Raw genomic sequence first — 27,072 nt, forward strand, 5'->3', positions numbered from 1 at the left:
AAGTGTAGAAAGGTAAGAAAGGACAACTAAAAACTATCGTTTTGTTATTTTGCTTTATTGACGGAATTGCCCTTATCTAAAACAAGAAAGAATTTCCTTTTTAGTTTCTTATCCGTAGAAAAACAAACAAATTTAACTGCTCCTTACCGTTTAGATACTCTTCCAGTAAAAAAAGACGATTACAGCGAGCTAGAGACAGAATTTAATTGGATTTAATAATCATATATAAGATAGAATGACTGTTTTTTTTTTATTCTATTTGATAATTAATAATACAAGTAAAATATCAAAATAAAAATTATTTTACTATTACTCCAAACTAATATATTTTAAGAAAATAAGTAGATATTATATTTATATTTAGTTTATATTAAGAGTTAAAATTAATAATATTATAATAACCATATTATAAAACTTGAACCAACCTAAAAAACCGGCTCGGGACTTGATTGACCAGGAGCATGAAGATTCAAGAAAAATTAGAGAAAGGACTAACCTAACATGACCTGGTTAAAACCTTAGGTTGATTCACAGTTCTGTATAAAACCCAATCAAAACTTGTTAATTTTTTTTAATAATTTTTTTAATTAATATAATGTTGTTTTAATTTTTTTAAAAAAAATTAAATTGGGATTGACTCAGGTTAACCCTCTCAGCCCATGACACGGTTCTTTTCCCGAGTCGGCCCTTAAGTCGGGTTTTAAAACCATGATAATAACCATCTTTTGAGTTAAGAGTTTTTACAATGATATTTTAAAATATAAAATAATAATAATTGTCTCTAAAAACATGTTTTTTATGTTTTAAAAGTATATAAATTTACTTTAAAATTGTCTCGGGGACTAATTTGTTTTTATATTTGTCTTTTTAACAAAACATATTTCTGTTTTTATTGTCTGTATTTCTTCTGTCCCGAGATAATAACCAAATATTATCTAATATATTTTTAAAAAGGTAAAGAAAAAGGTAATTCTCAATTTACATGAATACATAATATTATTAAAGCTGACTTGATTTGACATGTTAACTCTGTAACCCATTAACTCGGGACCTAATTTTGATCGGATTTCAAATTAAGTTAGGTGAGAGTTGACATGGTATGATATGTTTGACCTGACAAGTCAATTCATTATCAGTTAATCTAATTAAAATTTGAATTGATTTAAAAAAACAAAACAAAATAAAGTCACTTTCACTTTTAAAAAAGTTCTTAAAACGAATTCATTTCAGAGATCTTGGTAAGCTTAAGTTAACTTTCTCGATCTATAATTCAGGTATTGACCTGGACCTGGTTTAAAGTATGATTGTCTCGGTCATTCTAACCACTGAGACAAACAAAACGTTATGTAGTGCTCTAATGCAGACAAGGGACATGTCCTTAGATAGATATGTGATGTAACAAATACGTTAATATGTATAACAAAACACTAAAGCTAAAGGGAAAAATACTGTGCATTTAAACTTATTTTACTATTCACTGCAATCTTAAAGTAACGTTCTTGTTCTTCCTGCAAAAAGCAATAGTTTTTGTGTTGGAGGTTTTTTATTTATTTTTTCATTGTGTATTAATTATTAAAAATTTATTTAGAAATATAAATATATTTTTTTAAGCATAATAAAATGATTTTATTACTCTCAAATCAAAATATTATAGAACTAGTGAATAGGGTTATAAATGTTTTTATATTTATTAGGTATAATAAATTGACAATTATATCCTTAGAATCTAGAAAATTAAACCATAGGTTGAGGGCTTCTGATCTTTTCAGTCATGTTTTTTTTTTTTTTGGAATTACAATGACAATCAAGTGCACTTTGATCTTTTTAATATTGATTAAATATTAATTACATTGCTTATTTTATTTATTTATTTTATTTTAGATTCTATTATGTAATTAATTTTTTTTAATTTATCCTTTAATATTTGGTTTGCTGGGAATTGAGTTTCGTAATTTTTCTATGTAAAGTGTTTCTGACCTAATTACCATAGTCATGAGGTTTGAAAAATTAAATTTTTTTTTTGGCTTGTATTTTTTTATTTCATCATTTAACATTAGTTTTTTTATTTATAATTTTTTTTATCGAATTATCATGATCTAATAACATTGAGTATGAGTTCTATGAGTTGGCTTGCCTCTAATAATACAAGTCTTTTTTTTCTTTAAAATACACTTGCAATACCTAGATAATATTCTTTATGCAAAAAAAATTGAGACTAACAATATAGTGCATGCACATATCTAGCTAACATACTATATTGACATATCCGCTTTATTTATTGGATTATCCAATTAAAATATATTTGATTATGCAAAACTATAAACATGTTTTATTCAAGCCAAGAAAAATTATTTGACAATATTATTAAACTTAAATCAGCATGTTAAGTCTGAAATCTTCCAACTAGACCTATTATTTGACTCAAGCTTTAAATTAAATTGTATAAGAGTTGATTTGACATAATCTAGTCAATTTGACAATTTAAAAAAAACACAGACGACTGATATAAATATAATTTAAATTTAAAAATAATTTCAAGAGGACATTGTTTCTAAAAATATATATTAAAATAACAACACATTGGATTAACATAAGTTAATCCACAACCGATTCATTAACTCCATTGAGTTCAATGACTTTGTATTTTAAAATTAGTTTTATTTAATTATATGATAAAAAAATAAATGTTAAGGAAACCGAGTACTACCTCAATACTGTGATGTTATTTTGAGACCACAATAACCCTATACAAAGTTAATTAAAATAAATAACGAAATTTAATTTCAAATAATTATGTTTTTTATGAAATTATTTTTTATTTAATAACATGATAAAAAATAAATTATATATAAAAAAGCACCAACGCAATGCCAATATATTTTTATAAGATCATGAAAGTAAATTGAAATATATCATGAAGTTCATTTCATTACAATTATTTTTTTTCAAAACTATTTTGTATTTAACAATATAATAGAGCATTTCTTATCTAATAACATGGTAGAAAAAAGTAGACAATCGTTTAAATAAATCTATCATTTAAATCAAATAAAATAATTCTTTAAGTTGTCAATTAATAAAAAGTTTTTTAAAAATATGTTTTAATATGATTATTTTACCTTTATAAAAATTAAATATTGAGTTTAGATAATCATGAGAATATTGAAAAGAAAAGGGTTAATAATAGAAAAAAAATATAATTTTATTATTTTATTTTGTTGTTAACAATACCCTTAGATTAACAAACCAGGGGAGAGTTTTTTTGTCTCGTTTTACAAGGAGAAAAAAAGAAGTGTGAAAAATGGTCCATAAATGGCATCATTTATCAACGGTACGATCCAAATTATTTATTGGTTTCACACTTGGGAGCATCGAAGTAACATTTACAATGTAGTTGGGGTTTTGCTTCTTTATTGGATATCTTATCTTTCTTGAGAGCTGGAATTGAAGATGGATATTTTCATTCTTTATAGTTTATACTATATATGATCATATTGAATTTTCTTTTAAATAATAACAAAAGCTATCACAAATTAATAATATTTGAGTATTTTATGAATTTTAAGAGAATTATATGATACTGTTTTCTTTTTTGTCTTTTAATTTAGTTTTAGTTATTGGTTTTCATTTTTCAAGAGATGGCAACATTTTTATCAACTATAAAAAAAAAAACTTTTGAAAATTAAGCTTTGTAAAAATGGTGAGACAACGATGAGAGAAGAAGGATTGCTGATAAGTTAGAGGGTATTTTTAAGAGCATAATTGATGTGATTTTTAAAAATATTTTTTGTTTAAAAATATATTAATTTTTTTTTTAAAAAATTATATTTAATATCAATATAATAAATTAGTTTAAAAGCACCAAAAAAATTAATTTAAAACTAAAAACAAAGTAATTTTTTTTCAAAGAGTGGTTAGAAGTTAACACCAAAGATAGTTTTTTACTTCCAAATGAAAGTATGCAAATACAGAATAAAATTAATGTTAGAAGTTTCAAGAACACCTATTATGATTTCAAAGTCTTCTAAAAGTAAGAAAAAAAATTAAGTTACAATTAATGCAGGAAATATATTGAAAATTTTAATTTTCAATAAAAAAAAGTGTGGTATGTTTTAATTTTTACATTAAGATACCATCTCATATTATAAATTACACCAAACCCAAATGATCTCAATCACAATTCTAAAAAAAAGAAAAATCTAAAACATTAGGAGCTTAAAACACTAGTAACCCATCATGTTCATAAAAGGGTAAAAGTGGTAAATCAATGTATAAATAGCTACTTAAATAAAATTAATACTTTTGAGATTAATTAAAAAACAAAATTGCAGTTAAAGAGAGCCATCACTAGGTGTGGCCAACTAGATTTGACACAAAATAAAAAAAAGTAAAAGAAGAAAAATTAGTGAAGTTGTCTAAAATAGTAAAATAATAATCATTGATTAGATCACCTGCATGTCGTCTTATACTTCTCACCAGCACACTTCTCGAACATTCGCAAAATTTAATGATCCTTCGTGGGGCCCATCTTGGTCCAAGAACCAGTAATGTTAGAGGTCACGTCTCCACGTTAATGGAAGGTGCGTGCACAACACTCTCCTATCTACTATGAAATTAAAATAATATTATTTGCCATAATAATTAAAAAATAATAACGAGCTCTGATGGAGTGGAAAAAATTCCATCCATGTGAGGCAGCAGAATTATCTGAATTCTATTACTTCATCCATATAACTCTTATTCATGTTTTATCCCTTTTCTTTGAGAAATTTTTATTTATAAAAATGCAAAGTTTTTATAATATAAACATTTTAATCTATTTTATTTTATTTCAAACGGTGTAACAAAATAGATATAAAACACATTAATATTAATTTCATTTCTCTAAACTGAAATTATCGATAATTATAATAAAAGTTGTAGAAGAATCTTGATTTTTATATAAAAAAATGGTTAAAATTTTAACCTTCTAAAATAGATAGAAAATTATTGAAGAAATTTATAAAATTTATAACCATTATTTAAAAAGTGAATTTTTTTATTAATACGACTAAATCTATATAAAACATGTAGCCACAGGATCATTCTAAAAATAATTTTAGATTGACTCATATATTGATTTGAAAATATTCATCGATATCATAAAAAATAATAGAAGAAGCTTTTTTGGTTTTTCTTTTTTAAAAGAAAAGTTAATGCACGCGCTCTATAAGAGAGATTTGTGAAGATACGTTTTCGTTTTTTGTCGCAGCTTGACAAGTTGACATTTTCAAACCATCAGGGCGTGCTACTACATAGTGCGTGCATATAGCGAGGGAGCGGTCATAGGCACGTGTCAGGTAAGGTAGTTTTTACTCAATCGTAAGATCTGGGTGCTTGTCACGATAACATTTTGGTGACTTTATTACTTGTTACTAAAACGGATGTAAACTACTTTGATTTTGGTAACTCTTATTTTATATATATACACTAAAAAAATAATTTCAACCAATTTTTTTAAAAAAATCATAAAACATGGTTTTATCCAGAAAAATAAAAATCCAAATGTTATTTTATTTTTTGGTTTTTCTCTATTAATTTTGACTTTCACATTTTAAAATCATCAAGCGTATAAAAAACTAGAAAACTTTAGATTATATTATTTATATTTTAAGCAAATATTTTCTCAATATTCTCAAATTTGAAATGTTGGTTGGCAAATGTAAATATGTAATTGTAAACATTACGCCATATTGAACATTGATTTTGGCAAAAATAAAATCATTATGCCCGATCAACACACACCCTGTCTAGATTAAAAAAAAAAAAAATAGTATATCTAGACTTTAGGCACATGCTTTTGCCTTTTCCAATTACCAAGTTTAACAAAGAAAGTGAACAATTGAGCCCATAAGCGTCATCGAACTCGAGCATGTCTCCTATGGGGAATAATATTATCCATTAAAGTTAAAGCATATCTTTTTTTTATTTTTTTTGGATTAATATGGATGTTCGGATCAACTTACATGCAATTCGATTAACTTTATAGGCTCTGAAATTAACAACCATGTAAATTTTTAATGGCCACAGGTTTGTAAAATTTGAACTAATAACTTCAAAACCTGACCACTTGACATGTAACAATTAGGGTTGGAGTTAATTAAAGCATATCACTCAAACAATGCCTCATCAAGCATATTAAAGGCAAGAAGACATGTCTAAATTTGATGTATTGGAGGCCAAGCTAGCTATGAAAACTATATATATATATATATATATATATATATATATATATAAATTGTGGGTATTGGATTCTCCTGATGATCTCTGTCATCAAAAGAATGAGTTTCTGTTGACAAACAGCAGAATATCTTCAAAAGGTCTTGCTTTTTAAATTGAGCGTGTTGAGAGGAGGGTCTACCTATCTTTGGACAAAAAGAAGAAGAAGGTTTTTGTACATTGACTTTTAAGGGATTGTAATTTATATAATTTTGTACAGCGTGTGTGTGTGTATGTAGTTTTTATTTTATCATTAAATAATTTTTTGGGTTAATTTTTATTCTTAGATTTCAAAAACTCTCAATCAAAGATTCCCATTTATTTTTACAACTTTTCATTCATATTTTCATTTAAATTTGCAAAATCAGTAGTTAATTAATAACCTAAAGATGTGTCTAGAGAATACATGACTAGATGATATAGGACAAAACAAATAAAAGTAAAAGGATAGTAATTATTTTTTAAAATATTTTTTACTTGTAATAATTAAAATAAATGATTTTTTATTTTTAAAAAATTAGTTTTGATATAAAAAACTATATAATTTTTTTAAAAAAATCTATTTTTTTGAAAATCTCATGTAGGATATAAACCGGAAAGGGTTACAAAACAGGAATTTAAGGCTGTAAAGATGGGACAAAAATCAAACTACAGTACAACCCTTTGTGCCCCAAAGCACTCTTTCCAAGTTGCAAATGCACCTATTAATTGTGAACCGAAAGACACCCGTTGAGCAGACAGCTACAGTACCCCCTCCTGCTACCGTTGCAAAGTCTACCAAACTTTAGTTTCTGTTTTTGTCTTTAGGACAACTATCAATCTCCATTTCTGGGAGAAGTCACTGGATTATTATCTTGCTTTATGTTGTGGATTAGATTTAAAAAATTTTAACATAAAAAAGTATTTAGATTTTGTTAATATTTTTTTCTCGTAGAAAAAAATCATATAAGAACCGGTTTAATATGACCCGGTCAATTTGATAGGTTCAACGACAGCCCAAGAAACTGATAAAAACATGATTTGGCTCAATAAATATTCAAGATGATGTTTTTTATATATAAATATTGAGATAAAAACATAATGGATCAATTCGGGTCAATTAGGGTTAACCTATCAATCCACATGCCTGATCATAAGACTATAATAACCATGTAGAAAGCAAATTAAAATAAATTATTATGCCTAATTTCTAATAAACCAATGTTGAAGGATGAAATTGAAAAAAAAAATTAAAAAAATAACAAAAAGAGATGACACGAGTCCACCCAAGTTAATATGACAAATTCACGCCCCAGGTCATAAGACCGGGTTAACCCAATAAAAAATTAAAATAAATTATGAAGCTCAATTCCCGGTCAATCTAGTGTTTAAAAATGAAATTGCAAAAAAAAATCAATTAAAAAATGAACAAAAAACCAGCTCGAGTCAACCTAGGTTAATCCATTAAATCCATGACCCGAGTCATGAGAAGATGATAGCCGAAACAAATCACAAAGCTTAATTCTCAATCAACACAATATTGAAGGATAAAATTGAGATAAAAAAGTCAATTAGAAAAGGGGGGGACTCGAGTCAACTGAGTTAACTTGTCAAACCCGCAGCTGGGTCATGAGACCGATGTAACCTCATAAAAAATAGATTGAAAGAAATTATGAAGATTAATCATCAATAAACCTAATATTGAAGGGTGTAATTGAAATTGATAAATTGATTTAAAAAAAACACAAAAAATATTCGATCCAACTTGAGTTAACATGTCAAACTCATAACCCGAGTCATGAGATGTGAATAACTTCATAGAAAGCAAACCGAAATAAATAATAAAATCCAATTTTCAATTAACCCAATGTTAAAAGTTGAAATCGAAAAAACAAAATCAATTAAAAATATGAGAAAAAAAACTCGAGTCAACCTATATATGAAACTTGTGAACGGGGTATGAGACTGAATAATCTTATAAAAAATAAATTAAATAAATTATGAAGTTTAATTTTTAATAAACTTAATATCGAATGATTAAATTAAAATTATAGGAAAAAATATAAAAATAAATAAAAAATTTAAAGAAAAAAAAATTCAAGTAAATAGTATGTTGAGAGGAATGATATAATAAAACCTCCTCCTCTTTTTTTTTTTTTTTGTTAATCTAGGTAAGCTTTCAAGGTCAAAAGACAAACAGATTAAATCTGATTTTGCTACGTACGTGACTATTAAGCTTCATTATAAAATGAAATTATCAATGGGGGGAGTGGCTGCATATATCTGACTTCTCTTTTTGAGAAACAATGGACGCGATGTTGCGTTTTGGATAACAGAAAAGACAAAAATATATTTTTGCTATAAAAAACATATAGGAAACGTATGAGGGTATGTCATAGAATGCAATAATACTGATCATTAGCCTTTTGTTTTGAGCAGCAGTATTATTTACTTGCTAACCCTAGGTCGGCTGGTTCATAAATTATTTGTCTCTGTCATTAACCTAATTTTGTCGGCAGAAATGAAAGAATAAAAAGGACTTCTGTACAGATTTAGTACTTTAATTCCCATTTCCTTTCTTCTTTCATGGAAGTGATATAGTTTCCAAGGCCGGTTCATAAATAAATTGATTTTACGTTTCAACTAAATTTAGTTGCCTCCCCCCACCGTATATTTATTAATCATCGATTTTTATTTATTTTTTAAAATTTTTAATACATTAATATTAAAACAATATTATTTTAAATAAAAATATTATAAAAATAACTGTTACGATAATCTCTAACAGCTCGTCAAACCATGCAGAAAGATTTCCCAGCTAGTCATGATGATGGGTCAAAAATCAATCAACTATCAAGAGGGAACATTTTCAATGCAAAATTCGTCATTGGTTTGCTTAACGCATGACTTTTTGTGATGTACGTCCACCATAGAGGTGGTTAGGAGTCATAATTTCCAGCCATAGCTTCAATATTAGCAGGGATTATTGTCAAAGTTAAATGTAAACTAGGGTTTGGAAGAAGGATGACCTAATTTATACTCTAAAGTGGTCATATATTTGTCCATGTACGTAACTTCTTCGTACAAGCCAATTGATATATAGCTTCTGCCCCAAGTTAAAGCGCAGGGATGCCAAGATCTTTTGAGAGAGAAGAAAGTTATTGCAATATTTGTCATTGGCTCTGAAACAAGATTAAACGTGCAGATGAGATGCTCGATGATTTGATACCCATTAATAGAAAGTAAAAGTGTGCTGGGGATTCTCTTTATCTTCTTCAGCTATATATAGACCAGACATATTGCTGGATTCTGCTTCGCGAAGAAATTATAAGAAAACCTACCTGTGCGTGCATGCATGCAGCCACATTCATAGATTCTGGCCCTTTTCAGGCTTTAAATTCGATGGGCTACCCTTTTCAGCCACGTTCATGGAATCCATTAACGAGCACAGTTAATGGAAATTGACTACTTTAAGACACGTGTCATGCCTGGAGGAACCGTATGCATCTTGTTGAACCCTCCTCCATTATTGTTGAGCAAAGGAGTCCTGTAATTGGTTTCTTAAGCAGGAAGGTACGTGGTAGCCATTGGATTAACCATAGGTCTTATCGGTCACTCTACGTTTTGTAGCCTAACAGCCTGCGTGTGGCTATGTTGCAACCTAGTGGGAAGATTAGCTATTTTGCCGTGCCAAGCCGCAGGCTGATTTATTTTTTTCAGTCTTTTTAAAAATATTAAGATATTAGAAAGTAAAAAATTTGATGTATAATGAAATAAACCTTTTTAAATATTAAATGATGGATGAGATTTTTTTTAAAAAAAATTAAGATAATGATATATTGGATTAACCAGGTTTAATAAATTCAGCTAAAAATACAACCATAATTTAATCTTTTAAAATCATAAACTAGGGAATCTTAGACTCGGACTAAATTAAAAAGTTAAATTTCTAACAAAAGAAATAAGCAAAAAAAAAAAATGATGTCAACTCGTGTTAACTTGTTAAGCTTGTGATCCGATTTATTTGACCAGAAATGTCAAATTTGAAAAACCTTTGAAGCTTAATTTTCAACTAATCAAATATTGAAATATAAAATTGAAAAATAAATCATACGAAAGGATGAAAAAAATTAACAATTATAAGACACAAAAAAGGCTCGAGCCCACCTGGATCAACCCGTTTAACTCACAGGTCAGGTTATGAGATTGAATAACCTGGTAAAAAGAAAAATAAAGAAAATCACAAAACTCAAATTTTAGAAAAAACCATCATCAACTTATAAAACTCGTGACCTGGGTTGTTTGACTAGAAACACCAGATATGAAAAAATCACGAAGCTTAATTCTCAACAAACCAACTATTGAATGATAAAATTAAAAAAAAATCAATCACACAAAAGGATCTAAAAAAGAGTAATTAAAAGCTAAAAAAGGCGTGAGTTCATCCAGGTTAACCTTCAAATCCATCGGCCAGATCATAAAATTAGAATAACCTGATATAAAGAAAACCACGAAGCCTATTTTGTAAAAGAAAATAAATGTTGAGTAATGATATCGAAAGAGAAAATAAGTAAAACAAAACGATGCCAACCCGTGTTAGCTTAAAAATCTCGTGACCCGAGCCATTTGATCAGAAACACCAAACTTAGAAAAAAAATATGAAGCCCAATTATCAATAAATCAAATATCAAAGAATGAAATGTAAAAACAAATTACATAAAAGGATCCAATAAATGAAAATAGCAATTAAAAAAATGATGATCAAATTTGAAAAAAAAAAACAAATAAGAGGATTGATAATTTTAGATTGAGGGGTTAAATTAAAAAGAAAAATTAAACTCATGGAATAATTAAAAAAAGAAACCATCAAAAGAATAAAGACTAAATAAAAAAATAACAAATTAATTTTTTTATCTAATGGTGAAATTGAAAACAATTGAAAGTTTACCAAAGGGTTAGAAAAAAAAATAAGAAATAAAAAAATCAGGACCATAATTGAAGAAACAAAAAATAATAAATTTAATTGAATGGTTAAACTGGAAAAAAAAACCTGACAAAAAAGCTAAGGAAAAAAAATTAAAAATTAAAAGAATAAGGATCGACACTCAAATATGTGCAATTAAGGGAACAACCTTGAAATTTTAAATGGCTAACATGAGTTTCAATGAAAGAAAGACAGAGAGAAAATAAAAATGTTGTCGGCAATAATTTTCCAAACAATCAACACGTGTTGTTTCTTGAGGAGGAGGATGTCACGAGGAATCCAATGACACAATGAAATGAATTTCTCATCTTCAAAGTCAGCCATACGCACCGCCTGAAGACAACAGAGCGGCTGACACATTGACGCTTGCAACACAGCTTTTTTTTACTTATCAAATTGCCACATTGCTCCCGAGACTAAATAATTATTACAAAAAAACCTTCATGAAACTACACACAAATTGGAAAAGACTGATATGTCCCTTAACAAGCATAGAGTGAAAATATTATTTTACCCTCCAAGGCTAGTTTAATTGATTTTTTTTATTAAGGATAAAATCGTCAATACACTACTAAGATCCACAATAAATCAAGATATATGTATAGTATTTTCCCATGTATTTTAAGTTTTTGTAATACGTATGGTCTAAGATGTGTTTTTTAGCTTCTTGAAGCTATCATAAAATAGAGAGCATAATTTTGAGATAATTCAACTATTCATATCACTTCAATTTTACCTTAAAATAAATTTTAAGAGTAGTAGAGAAGCTTAAGAGGTTAAACATATTTAAATTCATTAGATATGTTCAATATAGTGAGGAGTTTATTAAATTATTAAACTCAATTGACATGTTTAAGGTTGTGTGTGGTTAGTGTTTTGAGGGAAAAAAACCAAATACAAAAGAGATAAAAATGCATTTGGTTGAAGAAACAATAATAAAATATAAAATAAATAAATCTTTAAAATATATTTTTATACATGCAAAATAAGAAGTACATGGAAACATGTATTTATTGTCTTCGTCTCTCTTGTCCAAAAAGGTATCCAAACACTATTTAAGATTGCATTTAATTAGTATCCCATAATAAAAAGAATATATAAAGGATGGGTAAAAATATGTTTGGCTGAAGAGACAAAGATATAAAATAAATAAATTTTTGTTTTTCTAAAACATAAAGCTCTTTCAATTGTTTTTGTTTTTTATTGCTAAAAAAAAAAGTAATCTTTTTTGTTAAAAAAAGAGAGTAAAATTTCTGTCTTATTTTGATTAATTTCAAAATATTAAAATGATCAAACTGCAAAGAAGATCATACCCCCAACTATTAGCTAATATTTTTTTTAGGGTAAGATGATAAATTCATTATTTTTGTTCACGGTACAATATATTTAGGTGAACAGTGAAATCACCACTCCATTAGTTTTTTATTTTATTTTAATATCAGTAACATTAACAATGAAATTTATTCAAGTTCACTGTATTAATTGTATTAACCAATCGAACAACTGGTTTCTTTGTTTAATTAATGATCAATTTAATGACTTTCTTCTTAATTGTTTTACCTCGAAATAATTAATGTAAAAAAAATAAAATGGTTCTCCTCGAGGCTCAAGCACATGTCAATAAAGTAACTCATCACCAAGTTTTTTTTGTTTGTTTCTTTTAACATGAATTCAAGTCACCAAAGGAAATGGGCACCCACAAATCACACTGGTGTAAGAGAGAACTTAAACTATGCATGCAATAGATGATAAAATATATTTTAATTTAAACAAGGACAGCAATTATGGGAGTATTTACCTAAAATAATTAAATTAATTGAGTGGAGATCCACACATTCTGTAGCATTCGTAATTAATTTAAAGCCTATTATTGTCCTCTATTATTTGTTTACAGATAGACAAATGAGCTCTTTCATGCTTGGGAATGCACCAAATGTATATTAAAAAAGATTTATATATTTCATGAATTAATGAATTAATTGCTCAACCAATTATCCTAGCCCGAATTTTATAGGTGTCATTAGCAGCTTGATAGAACCATTAATCTAATAATAAACCCATCAAAAGGCAGCATCCACTTAATTAATTGATGTGCTTATTATTCATACTATATTGTCATTAATTTAATAATCCTTGGAAAATCTTTATCATGGTGCGAATTGGTGTAGATCCACCACTTGAAATTAAAAATTAAAATGCGATGTAGTGCCATTACGAGTCACCGCATTTTATACAAAACCCTGATTAAGAGATAGTTAATCGGCAGTGATTAGGTCTATATATATATCGTGTTATTATTTAGGGCTTGTTTAAAAATATAGTTGAAATTATATTTTTTTAAAAAATTATTATTATTATTATTATTTAGATTATTTTAATATACTAATATTAAAATTATTTTTTTAAAAAATAAAATAAATATTATTTTAATACATTTTTAAATAAAAAAATAATTTCACACTCCACACATCTATTTAATTAATATATATATATATATATATATAATGGAATGCATCGTCATCAAACCCTAGATTGGTTATCAATATCTAATTCTTTCAATAAAAAAAGGAAAATGAGAATAAATCAAAAGGAGAGAAAAACAGTTCGCAATCCTTTTGAAATGCCTGAAAGATAGAAAATGAAAATGATCAGTGCTCCTGAGCCCAGGTAATGTGGGCTGCAATGGACATGCAGTGAATGGATTTGAGAGTGCAGCAATCATGCTTTAAAACAATACTATTTGTTTTTATATTTTAAAAATATTTAAAAAAAATTAAAATTTTTATTTTTTTATTTTCAAATTATTTTGATATGTTAATATAAAAAATAATTTTAAAAAATAAATAAAAAATTATTTTAATTTATTTTTGAACAAAAAATACTTTAAAAACTAATCGTTATTATATTTTCAAACACTCATTACCAATTGCAATTCGTAAGTGAATTGTTCCAAACATTTCATAAATTAATCACTGAATTATTGTTTTCTACCTAGCATTTTTTTGTTTTAAGTTTTTCTTTCCAAGTTCCATCTCTTAGTTATTTTTTTTAAATAATTTTTAATTATGTGTTCTCACAACACATGTGATGTTTCTAGACTGCTCACTATCAAAATTAATGAAAAACTTTTTTTGTTGAAAAATAATTCAAAATAATAATAATTCTAAAGCTAAGCTCAATTTAATTTAAAGTTTAAAATAATTTTGATCATTTAGCGTATGTTTAAAAGGGAGACGATGATTTATAACCAAAACAATGCAGTAATGACCTTAAAGTCCAATGGAAAAATAATAAATGCCCTATACCATCCAAAACGCTATAATCTCCCAAGCTCAAAACCTAAACAAGAGCTTCTAGCAAGCTTGGTCTCCGTAATAAATTTGCAAGAAATCCATTAATTATCTTAAAACTTCTCATACACTCATTTCATATGACTTCTCTTATGATAAAATATGTAACCATACAATGTTTAGGCCTTGATTCAAAGATAAAATGTCAACTCTGAGAGATGTAGTTTAATTGGTCAGATTCTAAGTCTGCTTTCTAGAGGTCACTGGTTCGAGTTTCACAAATCTCAAGACCACTGGAAGCTTACATGATCGTTAACTTCAGGGCTTCTGGGATTAGTTGAGGTCATAGTTTTAAAACCAGGCCCGGCCCGATGGGTTAACCCGGGACCCAGTACTGGAACCGAGCTGAGTTTAAGAAAAAACCAGCCAGAGATTTGGCCCAGCAAAACCTGGTCGACCTGGAGGGTTGACCTGGAACCCGTAAGATCCCGGTAAACCTAGATGAGACTTAACTGCTTATATATATATATACATACAAGTAAAATGTCATCGTTTTAGCCTTTTACCATGAACCCATTTGTAACATGAAGACAAAAAACCTAAACTCTTCAATCTGTAAAGCCACATTAGTTGCAAAAAAAAAAGCAAAAGAGTTTAAAATCTGAAAACCATTTTTGCATTTGCTTCCTCTTCAAATCTTAAAATCTTCTCGGCATGTAATGGGAAAAGAGATGCATGCTAGGTGGTGGTGGCAGACGCTGTGAGTTGGTGGATGGATGCGTTGGCAGAGCAGGGGGAGTTTGTTGAGGGGTTGTTTGGAGGGGGAGTCAGATCTTGTGGTGATAATTATGATCTGGTTTTGATTTGTGTGGATGTAGATTAAGGGCTTTCATGATGAAAATCGGTGCACGTTAGCAAATGAAGGATTTTGAGGGTGAAAAGTGGGGAAGATTTAAAAGAAAATGAAATAGTGGGTTTGTTGTGATTACTATTTAGGGATCTTGGGGACAAAGAATAAGAGAGAGAAAAATGATGGTTTTTTAGTGGTGTGGTTTTGTGGATTGCAGAGAAGGTAGGTGTTGGGGAAAAAGCTACCATTAATAGGCAGCTTTTGGAGTTTTATCGGAGAGATAGTAGCCGCATATTTAAAGTTAGTGAAATTCTTTTTTTTTTTGGTTAACCCGGGTCAACCATTTAACCCGTGACCCGATCATTATACTGGGTTGACCACCGGGTCGGGTTTAAAAACTATGGTTGAGATTCGCGCAAACTGACCCAAGCACGTTAATAATAATAAAAAGATAAAATACCATTTTTCTTAACTTATGGTGACTTTCATGTCTTTTGCTTCATCATGTTGGAATAAAATCAATCCATTAAGAAATACTAGTGAAAATTAAGTATGGTTTGTTTTTTTGATGTAAAAATACTTTTCAAAAAATTGCTTTAATTTTTTTTTTATAATTTTATATCGTTTTAATATTTTAACAGTAAAAATAATTATTTAAAAACATTAAAAATAATATTTTAATTATTTTAAAATACAATAATAGTGTTCTCCATTCCTAATTGTTTACACAATTGACGAAGGCATTGTAGCCGTAAAACGAAAAAGGAAAATATCTGAGGAGGTAGCTAGGTAGGTAAGCACCAGCTGCCCAACCAATCACACCTCTAGGCTCGTGTGATTTGGGAGGCCACAAAGGCTCGTGGGCTTTAGCAAATTCGAAGGGATGCAATGAAAAGAGTAGCAGGGGGGCTGTGGGAAAATAAATTTGTGTTTTGTTAATGTGTGTGTATAGTTTATACACAATTTTAGAATATTTTTTAAATAATAAAAAAAATAAAATTAGAAAAATTAAACTTAATTTTTTTTAAATTTATTTTTTATAATGTTATCAAGGTTTCATGATTTACGTTGAGGATTTGACAAATTAATCTTAATTAATCTGAATAAATTCGAGTTATATTGTTATTTTAATATTTAAAAAGATATATTTTTGATTTTTTTGTAGTTAAATTATAAATTTTTAGTTAAATTAATCTCGATGTGTTATAAGGCCACCTTCAATTTTCTTTCATACAAAAAGCTTGCGAAAACAAACTCATTTTATTAAAAAAAACCTTTTGTTTTTAGAATTGTTTGATAAACTAAAGACCCGAGTTTATATTTTTATAATCGATGCAAATCCCCGGCTATGTCCTACAACCATGCGATGAAGCACACTCAAGCCAACAACCACCAGAGCAGCAACAAAAACGCACGCACAGTCGCACACCATTATATTTCCTCTGCCTTCCGATTTATAATAATCAACAAATAGAAAGTAAAATTTCCTCTGCCTTCCGATTTATAATAATCAACAAATAGAAAGTAAATTATTCCTCTAACTCTACTCTGTCCTCCTCCTACTGTAAAATATCCCAAATCAGGATTTCTCTCTACCCCGCTCGCTCGCTAAAACCCTAACCCCCTCTCTCCCCCCTATCTCTCGTCATTTCTCTCTATACATTTCCATTGCAGCAGCCGTGGAATCGCAGAATACGGTTATTTTCTTACTTGGTTAAATTTGCATGATCGAGTGAGTTTTTCTTCGAATTTCACTTATTGTTAGCTTTCTTTACTTCCACTTCTTGCTTTTTTTAATCGGCGAAGTGTTTTTTTCTTATTAATTTTGAGCTCTTATCTGTTATTTTGCTTGATTTTATTGTGTGAAATTCAGGTTAGGGTTTCTGTTTGTTAAGCTAAAGAGGAGGAATTGTGGTTTTCTGTTTCCTTCGTCTTTCTTTCTTGATTTTCTTTAGCAGTGTTTGTTTGGTGAGCCTAACAGTTGCATTTTGTAGTGGTTGTTAGTGGTGATTTACCTGCATTCTGGTTGATAGCCAAAAAGAGTATAAATGTGCGTGTGCACGTGTGCCAATGTGAACAAATTTGGTAATGAGATCTTTGGATTTGTATGTGGTTGTTGTGTTCTTGATGCTGCATTCGAGGTTTAGATGTACATATGGAAACATTTTTATCATGCTTTAAAGAGAATTGTATGCCTGAGTTAATGCATTCCGGTTCTAATTTGGTGACTTTGTTGTGAAATATGAGCCGTATACATTGTTTTTCAATAATCTTGCATTGCTTATGTCTAGGTTCTTTGGTGGTTACATTGAAGTTAGTAGTGTGTATGTATGTATAGCCGGATGTCCTTTGGATGACAGAGGATTTTAGGTTCAAACCCAATAAATGGCAATGTTAAGAAAAGGAATGTTAGAATGTATAATTCAAGTTGCATTGTTTGTTTTACACAGGAGCTGGGCCTGGTGTTATTCTTAATATCAATAAGTGAATTGATGTTATCTTGAATCTGTCAAGAATTGATCGTTTGTCAAACTTGGCAAAGAATTTTGATTTTGGGCTAGTAATTTTTATCTTAGTACTTTACTTACCTGCCAAAATCCAAAAGGTGGACTCCTTATGTTTACCTTTGGCAATTTTTTTTTTAAACTTTCTTCCTCTGGGTTTATTGCCAACTGAAGGTTGTTAATTGCGTGTACATATGTATACATGCGTACAATATGTTGGCCTGTATAATTTTCCTTTCATGGTTATATGTGTTGGGTCTTAACTTGTTAATAGTCCCCATCCTACATGTGTGTTTGTGTGCTCTGTCCTGATATTTATACCTGTAGGAACGGATAGTAAGTGTTCTGGAATCTTATCTCCTACTGATTATAAGGCTGATGTGTTGTGGCGGTGATCATTTCAATAAAATAGAATTAATTTACTTCCGCTCTTTTCCTAATATTTTGAGATATGCTTATAGATATTCCTTCTCTTAAATGATGCCTAAAGGGGAAGGTAATTCATACAGATTGGGATTGCAAAGGGTAAGTATTGCATGGGTGGTCTAGAGGACTCGGTCCTGCCTAGTGTCTTTTCCCCTAATGGTCTCTTGCCTAATGAAGCCAACTCTGTCACTCGAGCACTTGAGCTAGAGAGATGGGCAATTGCTGAGGAGAGAACTGCAGAACTTATTGCTTGTATTCAGCCCAATCAACCATCTGAGGAGCGCCGAACTGCTGTTTTAGGCTATGTTCAGCGCCTTATAATGAAATGCTTCCCCTGTCAGGTTTGGATAATTTTCCTTATTCATTTATCTTTAGTTACATCTTAATTTTATTGAATGCTGTTAAATGTTGGCTTTTAGATTGGTTTAGTGTTTTTAGGATGGAGGTTGTCATAGTTTTAGTCATTTTGTAAAAACCGAGTGATCATGACTATGAATTACCAGGTGAGACCGTGAGAGTCATGCCACTTACTTTGATGTTTTATCGATGTAAAACTTGTACCAGGGCAGGGAAAACTGGATAACTAACTTATGTGAGTTTGAAACTGATTAATTGTTGCTTTAGAGGGCTTAGGTTACCCAGTCTTCCAGGCTGTTCTGCTGAATGTCATACTTTCTTCTCTGTCATACGGAAATCAAGAAATGAAGTTGCAGGGATGATTGAAAAGAACATCGACCACATAGTGAGGGAAAACAAAGATGAGAAAAAGGACATCTAATAATTTTCTGTGCAAGATATCTCCATTACTACCGAACCCCTTGCAACTTTATTTTGAAATTTCCACATGTAGCCTGTGGCGGATATGTGTCGAGTTTGCTTAATGATGCCAGACATCTAGAGAATATCGTGTCAAAATTTTTTCTTCCAATTAGTTCTAATGACTGAAATTGTGATGCAGAATCTTTATTACAGCACCTAAATACTATGGTTTGAAAGTTATAACAGATTTGGTGGGTTAGGACATAGAGAAATAGGCTATGGGAGGGATTGGGATGTGTTTAGCTTAAGGTTGTGCTTTAGAAAACGAAGCAAATAAGGAACTAACGATCAAGTAAGTTAAAGGAAAAATGAACCGAGAAATCACTCCTAGGATTTCTTTGGCAGTGCACGCCTAACCTTGAAGGTTGAAATCTGAATTCCATTCACTGTAAGAACATCCTTTAAAAGTGGGGGTTACAACCAATATATATATAGGCTAATAAGGTAGTGCACAATAGCTCGTGCTAGTTGGTAAGTCACTAAATGCTGAAGAAGTTGACTGGTTAACTTTGTTTTAACACTGGGTCTTCTATAAACTTTGCATGTGTTATCTGCATTAAATTGAAATGGTTTTCCTGCTTCATTCCATTTTATAATCATAGGTGTTCACCTTTGGGTCTGTGCCCCTCAAGACCTATCTACCTGATGGAGATATCGATATAACAGTGTTTACTGAGAGCCAGGATTTGAAGAAAACCTGGGCTGATGAGGTGAAGGATATTTTACAGCACGAGGAGAAGAGTGAGAATGCTGAATTTCATGTAAAAGAGGTTCAGTATATCCAAGCAGAGGTATGTTCTTTCAGTATATCCTTGATGCTTCTTTCCTCATAGAGATGTTTCTCTCTATTTTACTTGATTTACATTTACTGCCGTGTTACCACCTGAAAAATGGTTTGGACTGAAATAATCATGTTGTGAGTCTGAAACTGGTTAATTGCTGCTTTAGAGGGCTTAGGATACCTAGTCTTCTGGGCTGTTCTGCAGAATGTCATACTTCTTCTCTGCCATATGGAAATCAAGAAATGAAGTTGCAGTGATGATTGAGAAGAACATCAACCATGTAGTGAGGGAAAATAAAGAGGACAAAAAGGACAATTTTCTAGTGCTCATTTTGTTTTTCCTGTTCTTGTTGTTGGACATTTTCTACTCTTGATTTACTCATGTGGCTCCACTAAACTCTGGCTTATTCAACTGTGTTTGTGTGGGTAACTTGTGTTGCATGCTTCATTCCTTTTAATTTAGATTAATTAACTCTGATGTTCTTTTGCTTGTGTCCTACTCATATATAACTTACTCTTTGGTTGTTTTATTACAATACTGCTGATGTAGTCTTCCCTTCCACTCTTGAAGTACGAGTTAGCACTTTCCAAATATTCATGATTGTAGCTTCCATCATCTTGCAGGTGAAGATCATAAAGTGTCTTGTGGAAAATATTGTAGTAGACATATCCTTTAACCAGCTTGGTGGTTTGTGTACCCTTTGCTTCCTCGAGGAGGTGAAATATTTAACTCCGGGACAGAGATTCCAAATTTATTTTTGTGATTTTCCGAGTGCATCTCTCTCTTTGTCTCTTTCGGCTTTCACTAATGACAACTCTCACTTTCAAGGTTGACCAACTGATAAGCCAAAACCATCTATTCAAGCGCAGCATTATATTGATTAAAGCTTGGTGTTATTATGAGAGCCGTATTTTGGGTGCTCACCATGGCCTTATTTCAACTTATGCTCTAGAGACATTGGTTTTGTACATATTCCATGTGTTCAATAATAGATTTGCTGGGCCACTTGAGGTGAAGTTGCTGTTTCTCTTAAATTTGCATTTTGCCAATGCATTTGGCTTTTTAACCTGAAAATCTTTTCATTGTATCTGCAGGTACTCTATCGCTTTCTGGAGTTTTTCAGTAAATTCGATTGGGAACACTTTTGCATTAGTCTCTGGGGCCCAGTTCCAATTAGTTCACTTCCTAATGTGACTGGTAAGTGTGGATCCTGTGAATGATATTTTAAGAACCAGTGCTTTTAGTGATGTTTCTGCTAGTTGTATTGCAATGGCTGTTTCTGAATTCACTTTCTGAAATGTTACAGCTCTCTCTCCACGCGAAGATGGTGGACAGATACTCCTCAGCCAATTGTTTCTAGAAGTGTGCAGCTCGGTGTATGCTGTCTTTCCTAGCCAGCAGGAAAATCAGGAGCAATCCTTTGTTTCCAAATATTTTAATGTCATTGATCCTTTGCGTACAAATAACAATCTTGGCCGTAGTGTCAGTAAGGGTATTGCTCCAAACTAAAGCTGGAATAACTTTCACATTAATGTTGAGTTAGCAAGTTGTTTGCACTTATGCATACATGCATGAATGTATGTGCGTATTCGATATCCCTGCAGTCAGACACTCACATAAACACACTATGCTTTTGATATCATGAAGTCTCAGAACTGAGGCCTGGTTGAGTTGGTTTGAATAAAAACATGCCTGCTGTTTGTCAGCAGGAGTACTTTCTTAATGGTCTTTCAGCAATGATTTATGTTGGTTTGTTCCTATGTTTCAAGGACTGAGGCAGTTTCAGTGGTTCTCACATGCTTCTCTTGTTAAATGTGATCTTGGAAATATCAGATAGGGATCGCATCTTTTATTTATGTTCCTTTTTTCATTTATAGTGCTGTCTAATTGCTTAATTCCTCATTGTTTTGCTAGGTAACTTCTATAGGATTCGTAGTGCTTTTGCTTTTGGAGCTCAACGTCTGGCCAGATTACTTGACTGTCCAAAAGAGAATCTGCTTGCTGAATTCAACCAGTTTTTCATGAACACATGGGATAGGCATTGTAAAGGTCATCGCCCTGATGCTCCAAGTCCCGATCACATTGTTCAACGGCCAATCAAGTCAAATATAATTGATGGTTCTGAGACTTTTAGAAATTACTCAAGCAGCAAAAAGACAAAAGAGGATCCTTCTGGTCATCAATCTAAGGTTGGGGTGATTCATGCTGCTCATGTATCTGATGGTGTTTCCTCCAAGCATGGTAACCACATTTTAAAACTAACGTCCACACCTGGTGATATATCAGCTATATCTGGAAATCTAGGCCAGAGGATGCAGGCCAACTTGACTAATTCCACAGACTCGGATCATAATAATCAAAATTTAAGATCCAATAGTTTGAATGAGAATGCACATAATGAAAAGACAACAAGTTCCAGAACAGAGTACTTGGGGAATGAAGGGCATGCTCGATATCAGTTCGCAAGGACTCAATCCAGTCCTGAACTAATTGTTACATCCAGTGAAGTCCCTTCTCGAGGGAGGCGTAACAAGGCATCAGAGACAGTAAATGGCCAGGCTGCTTCTATGAGGTCACACAATAGTAGGAGGAGAAATTTGGTTCCTGAGGTTTTGGAGAACCATGGTGCAAGATTTTCAACTGAAAATTCACCATCTTCAAGGCATAGCATTGATGCTACTGTTGATTCTACTAGTGCTTCAAATAGCTATTTTGGTGATTCTGGTGAAGGAACCACGGATGACCACCTTTCTCTTTCTGAAACAATGCAGTTGCATCAGGAAGAGCAAGATCGTGTTAACATGGCATCTTTCAGTGGTTATAGTGTCAACGAACAGGGTCAGATGCCTGTGAATTTAGCTTCTGGTCAACCGCCTTTTGCAATACCACCTGCTAATCTTGGATATGCTCAAAAACAAATGACTGGTACAGTTCCCATAAATGCTCCTCCTTTTGAGTCCCCTTGGGTGCCGAACATGCATTATCATCCAAGTTTTATTCCATATCCATTTTCCCACTATTTTCCAAGCATGGGAATGACCTTGGATCAAGAAGTGATGATTGAAAAGGTTGATGCTAAATTGGCATCTACAGAGTTTAGGCAAGACGTGAGCGATCATGGTTTTTGGTCTAAGCCAGTTGCAGATTCTGTAAGAAATCAACAGAAGAACAGAAGCTCCCAATCTCGATTGCAGGAGCATAGGCAACCTTTTGCTTCTGTTGAGTCTAGCCATGTCCATTCAACCCATGTAAGTAGCTCCGGCAGTTTCTCACCAAGGGATCATGAGTTAATTACAGAAGACAGAGATCTGATTAGGGAAAATTACAGTGAGGGTGCTGAATATCAAATACGCAGGGAGTCCGATGCTTATTCATTGGCCAGTTTAAGAATTGTACCCGTTTCACAAGCATCCTCCTCAGGAAGCAAATCTGAAGATAATGGTGATGGGTCACTTTTGAGGACTCATAAGTCAATGAAGGGTCAGCAGGGAAAGAAATCTTTTCCTTCTACAGATCAACCTATTGCTCATGGGATGGATAAGAATGAAAGGCAGCATGGAGATGAATCAGCTAATCACATATCTTCTCAGCCAGATGATGATGACAGAGAGTTGATTAGGCTGTCAACCTCAGGCACTGAACTGTCAGAAAGCGTGGTTTCTGGTGTTGGTGCTTCTTCACATGTTTGGACTCATCAAATACCTAGTTATGATCCATCATCAATGAGTAGATCAAATTCAATGCTTCCAGTTGCTCCAATGTTTGTGGGTCCCGAATCGCATCAGAGAACTAACATTAACCATGGAGCACTACCTGTTGCATTTTATCGTGCAGGACCACCGGTGCCTTTTCTAACTACGTATCCATCTTACAACCTTCCAACTGAAGCAGGAACCTCAATTGTATCCACCAGAAAATTCGATAGGGACGAAGAATTCAATAATTCTCAAAATAATCACTCGAATCAAATTTTAGATTCATCTGAGAATGTTGACCAGTCAGAGAATTTAAATACTTTTACATCTGTGAACAATGCTTCTTCCTTAGTGCATTCTGAACAGAGCAGATCTGACATTTTGAATAGTGATTTTGCGAGCCACTGGAAGAATCTACAGTATGGGCGGCTTTGCCAAAATGCTCCAAATAAAGATTCCTTGCCCTGTCCATATCCTGTTGTGGTACCACCGATGTACTTCCAGGGACATTTCCCGTGGGATGGTCCTGGAAGACCTGCAAACATGAATCTCTTCACTCAACATATGAATGGTCCTCATCTTATCCCCGTCTCTCCTGTCCAGCCAGGATCTAGTAGGCAGGCGGGCTTTTATCAACATTATGCAGATGATCTTCCTAGATACCGTACTGGAACTGGAACTTACCTGCCCAATCCGGTAAATTGACCTCTTTCCCCCGATAAATTCTATTGGTAAAGAACTATGCCTGACATCTTTCATTTCTCTATGTAACTTGAGGACCAGGATATCAGCAAGAATTGTTGCCATGGTTATTGTTCTATTATATCTCATGAAAGTTTGATTCCATTGTATGTGCTACTAGTATATTCGCTTAGTTGTATTTTCTTCATTTTGCAGCAAGTTTCAATTGCTAAAGATATTTTTCTTATGTGGCTTATAATGGATGCCATTTAATGGAGGCGAAAGGTTTTTTTCTTTCCAATAGATAATGTTCAAATTTAAGCATTACCTCATTCTTTTAAACCAAGGATTGTCTCTGTTTAGGAGGGTATCCTTATGATCTGATGGAAGAGGGAGGAAAATAGGTCCTGGGTAGAAATGTAAACATGTGTGCTGTAATGCCGTGGTGATCTCTTTCTATCAACAGATTAACTCTTGAGGTTCTGAAAAGAGGGCTTTCTGGAGGATAGGAGTTGGGATTTCTTGAATTCTTGGCTAAGGGTGATTAGTTCGTTCTTGATTTGTCAATGATTTCAGTTGATACTTGGGTCACTAGAAAGAAAAATGTCATACTCTTGTAGACTATCCAAGGTCATCTTAGCTCATACATACATTGCATGCTGTTCCGGGTGATGCAAAATAAGTATTAGATATGCCCTCTTAGAAGTACGAGAAGGGCAATATAGTTGTATATAACTCTGTAGAAGCGGCTCAGTGAAGCTGTAATATTTTGATAAATGACTTGCTTTGAGCCATATTATGCTGCCTCTGAACTGATAAGACCTCTTGTAATTTGTATCTCGATACTGGTTTTAATTGAATTTGTGACTCTCTTCATGTTTTGGTTTGATGTTGATCGACCTTTCCTTTTTATTTTTCATGTCCTATCAGCATTGATTTCTATTTTCAGTTGTGGGGTGTTGTCTTGCATGTTTGGAGGGGATTGTGGTTTATTGTAAAATTTTATTTTCTGTCTTCAGAAATTATCTTTCAGGGATCGACAATCTTCCAATACTAGAAATCATGGGGGAAATTACAACTATGACCGGAAGGACCACCATGATGAAAGGGAAGGAAACTGGAATAACAACCCAAGACCACGATCTGGTGGTCGTGGTCAAAGTCAGAACCAAGGGGAGAAGTCATCCTTTAGGATGGATAGGAGTGCTGCAAATAATCGCCGTTCTGACAGGTCATGGAACTCAAAGCAAGATCCTCTTCCACGATACCATCCCCGCAATTCATTTAGGTTCTCGAACTCCACGGACCGTGGCTCTACCAATGCGGCATATGGCATGTATCCACCAGTACCAGTTGTGACTACTAGTGGAGTTTCTGCATCTGTAGTTATGCTTTATCCGTATGACCAAAACGCGGGCTACAATTCTCCTGATCAGCATCTAGAATTTGTAGGACCAGCTCGTTTCACAGCTGGTAAGGCATCACCGCATCTCCGTGAAGATTCATCAAGAGACATTAATGAGCAACAAGATATCCGAAGAGATTCTGATCTTTCTTCTCCAGATCAGCCATCCTCACCCCGGGTTCACAGGTATTTTCTCTTCCTCTTGTCATAGATGGCCCATTCAATGTGCATGCTATAAAGTCTTAAGAGGTTTCTAGAAAGAGCTTCCGAGTTGTTTTATGAAGTTGTGTCTTGAAAAGTGGATTGCCCCTACTGAGGCCATACATACTAGTTATTTCAAGTAGCTTGGGTGGAAATGTGCTCGATAGGATGCTGCTCATGATTACTGGTTGACACAAGGACAAACTTATTTTGGAGATTATAAAATTTATGGTTAAGCATGTTTGGGGAACTATTCAGCTGGATAGCATTCTTGCCAAGCTACTTGTTGAATTGCCATTTTCATTTGTACCTTGAATTTTTTGATTTACACTCGTTAATTGCTGATGCATATTTCACCAGAGTAGCGTCTGATATGGTTGATGTACTTATCTTCTCAGGAGGGTTTGATTACGTGGCTAGATCAGCATGCCAAAGAATGATTCATTCACAGAAACCAGATTTTCCTCTTGCATATCTGAACCGGGCAGACGATGTGGGTGGGATGAAGAGGAACTACACGGGTAAGCCTGACTTCACCCTGCCCCTCAGTTTGCCCCTCTCAGGGGAAGGTTGACCTTTTGGTCGCTGGTTTACAATGTCTTATACCAGCATGCCTGCTGCACATACTTTACAGAAAGGATAGATACCAGCTATACCCATTTTCATGAAGATCTGAAAGACGTGATGAAGAAATGCGAGGAAGGAGGGAGGGCACACTGTGGTAGATGGCAAATTGAAAAGGTGGGAAGGTCAAGAGGATTATTGTTCCGAGTGGCCCCCTAATGGTTCCTGAGAGACGAGACTCGGAGGAATAGATGAGAAGTACAGGTTGTGCTTTAGTTTCTTCAATACAAACCGTGGGTTTCAACACCCATTAGGTTTTTACATGAAACAGTGTTAAAAAAATGATTAGACAGGAAAATATCGAAGTTGGATCTTTTTAAGTGGTAGATTTCTTGGAGAAGGGTTCAAACCAATATGCCCAGCCAACTATTGGAAGCCATTGGTGTTTAATTGTCAACGTTGGGCATGTTGAGTTGTATGAGATTCAGATTCTAATCTTGAAACGGTAATTTCTCCTCTCATTTATTTTTTTGAGCATAGTCCACCCAGTCTTGTTTGTGTAAAGTTTCAGGCCTGAATAGTTTTCAAGAAAATATTTTTTGACAAGTCTTTCAAATAATAAAAATCATTAGTG

General features: G+C 32.2%; 1 protein-coding gene across 8 annotated transcripts; it reads left to right on the forward strand.

Annotated features, from left to right (window-relative positions):
- The first annotated feature begins 16,729 nt into the window (after positions 1-16,729).
- LOC7489820 (uncharacterized) lies at positions 16,730-26,959 on the forward strand. 8 transcript variants are annotated; one of them, XM_024582860.2, is made up of 11 exons: positions 16,730-17,093; positions 18,356-18,632; positions 19,713-19,901; positions 20,516-20,608; positions 20,721-20,903; positions 20,987-21,089; positions 21,199-21,384; positions 21,807-23,794; positions 23,954-24,283; positions 25,288-25,859; positions 26,273-26,959. In XM_024582860.2, exons 2-11 carry the CDS (start codon positions 18,402-18,404, stop codon positions 26,280-26,282), a joined length of 3,885 nt encoding a protein of 1,294 aa, XP_024438628.1. In that variant the 5' UTR covers positions 16,730-17,093; positions 18,356-18,401; the 3' UTR covers positions 26,283-26,959. The 8 variants fall into 8 exon arrangements, 6 of the variants coding, with proteins under 6 accessions (XP_024438628.1, XP_024438623.1, XP_024438622.1 ...); XR_008056893.1 differs by having other exon boundaries at positions 16,731-17,093; positions 21,807-24,283; positions 26,273-26,395; positions 26,484-26,959; XR_002977162.2 differs by having other exon boundaries at positions 16,731-17,093; positions 21,807-24,283; positions 26,273-26,395; positions 26,509-26,959.
- Positions 26,960-27,072: the final 113 nt, after the last annotated feature.

Source organism: Populus trichocarpa, chromosome 12 (assembly GCF_000002775.5).
Source record: "Populus trichocarpa isolate Nisqually-1 chromosome 12, P.trichocarpa_v4.1, whole genome shotgun sequence".
NCBI lineage: Eukaryota > Viridiplantae > Streptophyta > Magnoliopsida > Malpighiales > Salicaceae > Populus > Populus trichocarpa.